Source organism: Drosophila pseudoobscura, chromosome 3 (assembly GCF_009870125.1).
Source record: "Drosophila pseudoobscura strain MV-25-SWS-2005 chromosome 3, UCI_Dpse_MV25, whole genome shotgun sequence".
NCBI classification, from domain to species: domain Eukaryota; kingdom Metazoa; phylum Arthropoda; class Insecta; order Diptera; family Drosophilidae; genus Drosophila; species Drosophila pseudoobscura.
This window is the reverse complement of record NC_046680.1, coordinates 12,302,550-12,310,507: the sequence shown is the minus strand read 5'-3', so window position 1 is coordinate 12,310,507 and position 7,958 is coordinate 12,302,550. Positions and strand designations below refer to the sequence as shown.

The 7,958-nt window shown below is 45.2% G+C and overlaps 1 protein-coding gene across 1 annotated transcript; it reads right to left on the bottom strand.

Moving 5' to 3' along the window:
• Positions 1 to 354: 354 nt before the first annotated feature.
• On the bottom strand, positions 355 to 3,070 carry Gr57a (Gustatory receptor 57a). The gene is made up of 2 exons (XM_001360947.3): positions 1,714 to 3,070; positions 355 to 1,651 (listed from the first exon to the last, which is right to left on the bottom strand). The coding sequence occupies exons 1-2, from the start codon at positions 2,875 to 2,877 to the stop codon at positions 1,535 to 1,537; spliced, it is 1,281 nt and encodes a 426-aa protein (XP_001360984.2). The 5' UTR covers positions 2,878 to 3,070; the 3' UTR covers positions 355 to 1,534.
• Between the last annotated feature and the right edge of the window lie 4,888 nt (positions 3,071 to 7,958).

Here is a 7,958-nt window from a genome sequence, read left to right as displayed (position 1 = left end):
ACCTCGCCTCTCGAATATTACACTTTTCTCGCAGCGTATTTTTTTCTGCATCTAACAATATGCACAAAGGAGAGGTCTTGTCGGAAGGCGGTGAAGTGTTGAAGAGAAACTAATAGGATAATCCCACAAATTTTCTATGTTGAATCCAGAGCAAATACGTGCTACTAATTAGATTTCAAATATAGTTTTTTTATTTAAAGCAAAATTTCATTTGAAATATAATTTTCGACCAAAAAAAAACACAGTTTTTTGTTTTGGTTTGGTATTTGGAATCATACAGTTTGTTGTATGTATTTATGTGGTATGTATCGTTTGACCACTTGTAATCGTTTTGTCCATAATTACAATCGTCTTTTGCTGCCGAACAGAATTCCCAATTTAATGCAACAATTTCTATGGCTTTTGCCCTTGGATATTGTAGATTATTGGGGCAAACATTATTCCGGTAATTATTTGGGCTAAGTGGGCGCAATCAATTTTCAATTAGTCTCATGCAATGCCACTCGTAATTGTGCACCCATATCTTGGGACAAAAAGAAGCGGGTCTGTCATTGGTAATTATTGCAAATTATATGGCGTTCATATATATGGGATATGCTTGCAGCAATGCCAATCGAAAATTCTTGAATGAAACAAAGGAAACCAACGTCCAGGAGCAACACACACAGAGAGAGAGAGAGAGAGATGGAGAGAGATGGAGAGATCGAGAAAATATTATTCAATTACGAGTCATGTCTCCCCGGACAATGGTAACGATAGGCATAACGGCCGCTTTCCCATAAACATTCCACGACTCCCTTTCAGCCAGGCCGTAAATTGAAGTAATAACAATCATGTGGCATGTGGCACTGTAACACTGTGCCACTGTGGGCGGGATAATAGTTGCTGACTTTATGTGAACGTTTCAACATTGATTTCGGTATTAAACGGAAATATGTATAAACTGTGGACAAGAAAGGAATTCCTTCTTTGTGCTCCTCTGGCTTTATCTTCTTCGTTGGGCAGGAATGACCAAATCGATCTGTTTGACTTGGATGTTGCTTCACATCAGTTTCAAAAAATCAATGGACATTGTATTCCCCCGCAATTAGCGAAGAACTGGCCCTTGGGGGGCTGCCACCTGGGCATGGCCTGCATTGATAAAGTGACCGCCTGTCCCACCCTGCCCGTTCCGGCAAGAAATTTGCATAAAATTCAAATAAAATAAAACGACAAGCCTTATAATCATTAGCCAGCGGCAATGTCGGCTCTCCTGGGTGCAGTGGGCCTGGTCCTGGGCACGGACAGTGGGCGCGAGATGCCTGCAACAGGGCGCTTCCCTTTCTCCTAGGAGGTGACTTATTTATGGACTTTCCATGCTAACGAGGCACCGGCAGTAAATTAATTTAGCCAACGAAAAATATACACACATACATAACGTACTTAGTGTCTTTGTACAGTGCGTTTCATAACATTAGGATTCTTGTGCTGGATGTTTTTGGGCTCGAGAGAGGATCCCTATCCTTATGGCATGTAATTATCTCGTTCGTGTTTATTATATACCGATCCAGTTCTGCAGGGCCACCTTCTGCTGCTCAATATGTTCGCCCATCTTCTGGGTCATAGCGAACTGGATGAGAATGAGCAGATAGTTCACCAGAATCGAGACGAACTGGAACGAAAGCAGACGAAATTAGACAGTGAATCAGGGAAGACAATCCCAGCGGTACCCACCAGAGTTAGGACCGTTCGATTGAGGAGAATGTCGAAGCCGATTGTGAACTGCGGACGGGATTGCAAGCGCCAGCACATCAGAGAGTTAACCAGCTGCTTCGTGGCTGGACTGGTGGGGTACCAGTTGTCCAGCTGCTCGATGAGGCGGAGGCACCGCCGGGCCTCGAGGACTGTGCGTTCGCAGTAGAAGGGTCCGATGAGCAGCTTATACAGAGGAGCGGCCATGCAGAGTGCCACGTAGCCCAGCAAAACCCGGCTGCCTTTGTGCTGCTCCCGCTTCAGATTCAGCTGCATCTCCTCATCTTCGCGCTCCTCCATGCTCGCCACACCCATGCCGAAGATGATGTAGAGCTCGCTGGTGGTGATGGCCAGGTCGTGGGCCATCGACATCCACAGACTGAACGCGTACACCCGATTGATCTCCGTGATGAGCTGATGGAGCTCTTGGACCATGGCCACGGCCTGTCGGACGCGCTGCTCTCTGAGCTGCCGCTGCGGGAACCGCCACTCCAGAAACTTTGGGCTGAGGATCTTCTGGAGCAGCCGGAAGCGGATGGAGAGCAGCTCGACGAGACTCATGTGGACGTAGCCCGTGAAGTGAGGGCCCGCCGTCACGATGACGTAACAGTAGGCGGACAGCAGGAACAAGGTGCGGTGCCCGCTGGCCATCTGGATCACGGCGCTTGTGATGGCCCCCAGGTAGAGCACGGTGACGGTCAAGAGCACCACAATGTTCTTCCTGAGCAGCTTCCGGTAATTAAGGCTGGCTCCAAAGTCCCGCATCAGCAGCGTATCCATAGCGGACAGGCGCACATAGATGTTAATGTGGCGGCGGGCGGCCGCCTGCAGGGACACCACCGTGACGACAAACACCAGCGTGGACATGACCACCTCCAGAGCCGCAATGCTCAGCACCATCTTGTCGACGGCTGCCATTCGGCTGCGGATCTCCTCGCTCCCCAACAGACCGCTGAGCGAGACGAACAGGACCAGGACCGCCAGTCCTGCCATGCCCAGCGAATAGGTCCTCTTCCAGCGGGTAATCGCGAAACCGGTGCCCCGTCCACTGAACCCGTTGCAGCACATCACGAACTGGAGGCCGCAGATGAAGCTGGCACAGTCGTAGAGGGTCTCAGGTTCCCGAAAAAAGTACAGCACCGCCATAGCGTTGAGCGGAGGAAGCCAAACTGAAGTTCAGTCCTTGCCGGCTCTATCAGTGATTGTCCCACCTGGTTGGAGTCATAAAAGGCAATTAGGTAATTGCTTTGATTTATTGTTTTGATACATTAATTTGTGTTTAATTTTCACCCAACACAACAACGATTAAACTTATTTGAAACATATTTACTATATATCATGAGTTCCAATTCCAATCTCAGCAAGAAATAACCAAATGCCTCGGGGTTCGAAGGGAGCAGGGCCAGGTTTGATTTTCATAGCTTAATTACTGGAGGAGGGACTAGTTGGCATATGAACCTACAAACGGACATCATATTTTATGCGATAATTTTCAGCCTTGCAGGCCATTGAAGGCAATCACGCAGATTAAGGATCTGCAGCAGCTGCACTTCATTGAAACCATTGTACCATTGTGTGGCACCGTATCACTCATTGGTTATTACTTGTTAAATTTTCTCAATAAATAGTAATAACACACATTTATGCCATACATTGCATTATCAGATATCATTAATAACTGAATTCACAAAAATAGTCTAACAGTAATTATTGTCTGAAAATGTCTCGAATATCCAACAAGAAGTTGCATTTAACTTTGATTTGTGGCTGCAACTTTAAATCTTTCTACACTTTCCAATAAGTGAAAATATGTAATTAAATTTCTGCAATTTTGGACAAAGCCAGAAAGAGAGAAAAAATTGATGTATCCAGGGGATTTTGGCAAGGGTGACAGAAGTACCTGGTGACAGACCTCAAAAGCGTTTAATCGGAATGATTTACTGTCTGTGTGGGAGGGAGGTTGTCGGCTTTAATTAATAAAACTTGATTAACGGAAATTTTATGATTGTCCAAATGGCGGCGGGAGGCAATCAATCATTGCTATCGTCCGTTTGCCCACCGATTCTGTTAATTATTTTGCATTAAATATTTATGAAATTCCCCAAAAGAAACCGTCTCCAAGAGACGGATGCGCGGAGAGAAAAAGCGTGAAATTAATTAGGCCTTGTCCGGACGGGGGCCGGGCGGCCGGTCCGGGCATCAAATATGTGACTGCGGCAGAGCCAGTTAATAAATTGTTTGCTGCACATTTGTGGTTCAATGCACATGGAATTGTAAATGGAAATGGACACATTAATTATGCGCAACTGTTGATTTTCTGGCTGATTAACCTCTAGAAGCTTAGTTGGGAAACAAATGTTATAAATAAACTCTACAAACAAATACCATTGGCTGTCGGAAATACCCTGCCATAATGCAATCGGTAAAAGCCTTACTTGTCCCTTACGTCCATTTGTTTTTGATCATCCAGGACAGGGACTTTCCGCGCAGGCATGCCCTATGGACAATTAATTTGAATGCATATTTCATTTATTACTATTTATCGCTTTCCGTATCACTGCATTTAAGGCAACATATGCGCAACATTTTCGCTTAAAATATTTTGAGCCGTGCCAAGTCCAATCGAATTCGATTCTAGGGCCTTAGCCGGAGTATTTTCCACCCATATTTATCGTCAGCTCCATCTCCTGTTCAACACATACACAGCTCTGACAGCTGGCTAACTGAGTGATGGACCGACTGATTGACTTGCTGACATGTCCAAAAGCAAAAGCACAGCAAGACAGAAAACATAAAAAAGGAAATCAAATCTCCGCCCAGATGGGTTCAATTAACGCTAATTTAAAATGCCAACATACATAAGTGGGTAGAAGGCTTCCAGTTCCAGATACCCCAGAAAAGGGAAAATTCCCAGCCAATTTTCCACATGACCCCCATCAAAATTTCGTTGTCAGCGGTTCAAGGCCTGACACTTGAAAGGACAACAACTTCTGCCTGTCGTCCGAACACGCTTTGATTGGGGACAATAACTGAATCAAATCGAAGGGGAAAAGGGTTTGAACAACAGAGGTCGAAGTTCACCAAATGGTATATAGGAAAAACACTAAAAATAAATGTTTATTCTAATGCTAGTGAAAATGTTGAAAAGATTGATATTTCTAGGCATTTATAGCATTTCATCTAAATATTTTTTTCGACTGCGGATTCAAAATATCACAAAACGGTGAGCTTGTTCAGGCGGATATTCGGTTTTCAGAGGGAGAAATAGAAACCCATTTGTAGACACACTTAAGCATCGCAGGAGCGCCTCCTAATGCCTCACACAATTAAATTAAATAACACCATAATTAATTACCGGCCACACAGAAACAAACGGGCCAAACACGAGACTTGATTTGCTGGCCACCAGGAAGGTGCTAAAGTCCAGCCCCATACATTATGGATGCGGGTGCGGTTGTGCGTGAGCGAAATAAAGAATGATTTATGGCGCTAAGCTAAATAAAGTTTCGCTCAGTTTTGTTTCGTTCTACGCATGTTCTTGTTCTCACAATTAGACATTGACCCCCCTGCAGAGGAGTAGGGGAGTAGCAGCTCCAGTTCCCCTTCTGGCCACATACATAAGTCGCATCGTAAATAAAAAGAAACCTTTACAATGGAGCCATCAACCTTTGATGCAACTTATAACCATATCTGGCCGTAAACGCGCTAATGGGCCAGCATTGATTGGATATATCGAGCCCACTTAAGAGCCGAACCATCAACTGCCCGAATGTCCGCCATCAAAGCAAAGTGTTATCACAGCAGTATCTGCTCAGTGGTGGAAGTCGGTATCTGTGGCAGCGACAGCGACATCGGATGCGGCAGTGGCAATGTCTCGTAATGCACAAAAGGCGTTTAATGTTAACGAGCAAATGGTCCCCAAGTAACTTTACTCCTTTCCGTTGGCCTTTATATATTGTGTTATCCATAAAGTTGATAAGTGTATGTACATACCCGTAGTTATAAATTGAAAAACACTCGCACAAAGGAGTCTCCTCTATTTCAATACACCATTTAGTAAACTTTTTCATAGATTTGATTAGAATACCTTCTTCGTGCAGCTTCTTAAATGCAGTAAATGTTCATGGTATTTATTGTAAAGCGGTCTGGGTAACCTAAGTAATCGGAAGTTTCCCTGAGTGTACAGTTGAGGTTTATCATCGCGGCTGCTTTATCTCGCGCAGCTGCTGAAATATGCCCACTTCCGCCGCTGCTGCCCTGCCTCGTCGGGCTCTGGTGCTCGGTGCTGGCTGACCCTGCTATCGCCACATCTTTCCGGCCACGCTGCTGCTGCTGCTGTTATTGCTGCTGCTGCTGCTGAAGGTTGCATGTTCATTTGGCTGTTCCCGCTGCTGTTGCACAGCATAAAATCCACTCAGCCATGCCACATAAAACCCGCAAAAAAGGCGATGAAATTATGGTGCCTGCTCATTGCGATGTCGGAGGTGTAGGAGCATGGCGAACCAAGGCAAGAAACGAAAGCTGCACAGATGCCCTGCATTCCACGGAGTATGCGGTGGCTAGGGACATTATTATTATACGAGATATGTCTATGAAACCCTAATCCCAATCGTAATGTACCCCACGGCTTGTTACAAATCAACTTTAATGATGAGAGCGATAATATGAGGGAGTATTGTGAGGCAAGATAGGCTCCATAGCTGCAGGAGTCGAGACCTGCCACATGACGGGCAAGTTTTTGGCGCTCGGTTCTGGTTCTTGAAACTCCTTCAGTCCCCTGCAACGTCAGAACTGATTAACGAGCTGCAAATGATGTTATGCGCAACGGCCGCTGGCACAGCGTAAATTACAAGGGGGGGGGACAAGGAGCTCTATAATGATGCTAATGATTATGTTGATGTGGCATTGTTCGCGTGCGCAGACAGCTCGGCATCCATTTCACTTGTTGCCTCGTGGCAGCTGTTGCACAAATGCTTGACACTTAAGTGGCCGCAAAAACAAAAAAACGAGTAAGCGAATGAAGCCAGAGGGAAGATAGTTCGACTTTGTAGATCGCCTCCAATCCCACGAGGAACCAAAAAACTTCCCAGGCAATTGGCAGATGTCAGCTTTAAGCCATTTTAAAAAGCAAATGTCTGACAAAGCTGCAAGTAAAAGTTTTTATGCGCCACTTGGCTCGGCCATTCACAACTTGTACGTGGCAAATAAAACTGCAACCGGGGACTGCTGCTGTCCCCTTTCAAGGAGTCTCCCTTGACTATGCAGTTGTAAGCCATCAAATCTGCTTAATATACGTACTTCCAACGCAGCCACAGATTCGGAATTTATTGTCAAAACCGACGAGGCGAAGCTTGCAATACCTTACTGGAACAAGACTATCTGGGAGGTTTTAGATGTGTATTAGATCATTCTAATGGCTTCGCTACTTCCAACAGGTTCAATGCATTGATCAGCGATTGAATCAAAAGGGCTGACAGATGCACTGATTAACTGATGGACAGGAAACTAAACAGAATTGATGGATGAACGGAACGGAACGGCAAACGCTGACACTTGAAAGACGGACACAGATAGACGAATGGACCACAGATGGACATCTGTGTAAGCGTGTGCCTAATTTACAGAGAAATGGAGGAAGAAACAGATATGATGATAGACAGACGGATGGAGTGACTCGGACTCATACACTGAACTGACAGGCGGACATAATAACGGATACAAATATGCCAGTGATATGATACTACCGCAAGGGTATTACCAAAACAAAGATTCAGAAATGCTAACGAGGAGAAATGTGTTGGCACTGGCGCGGACTGGGTTACATAAGACTCGTGGCTTAGGGACCAACACGTTTTGGTTCACCTTGCGACATGGTTCGATTTACAGGTCAGCTATTCTCAAGAATATCTGTATGTTATATCCAGCAGTCTGTGAGAGAAATGCAAATCTAGGAGACCCCACAGCCCGTTGCTTTCGCCTTCAAAGCTAATCATTTGCAGGTTTCCATATTCATAGCTGGCAAAGTGAAAGTGCTTGATTAGGAAAAAGAAACATACGAAATTTGCTACCTATGTATAATGGGAATATACGAGTATGTATGTATGTATGGACTGCGATGAGTGATTACCGACCTCGCCAGTGATTAACGGATATGCAAATGGGTTCTTGAGATTGGGCTCGTGCATATAAATCAGAGTGTAGGACAGGCCGAGTCACTCATGCTGAAG

Bases quoted from the DNA above. Each gene is read 5' to 3' on its own strand.
- Gr57a (XM_001360947.3), bottom strand. From the start codon at position 2,877: ATGGCGGTGCTGTACTTTTTTCGGGAACCTGAGACCCTCTACGACTGT. The intron at 1,652-1,713 runs GTGGGTACCGCT...CTTTCGTTCCAG, and splicing joins ATCGAACGGTCCTAACTCTG to TTCGTCTCGATTCTGGTGAA.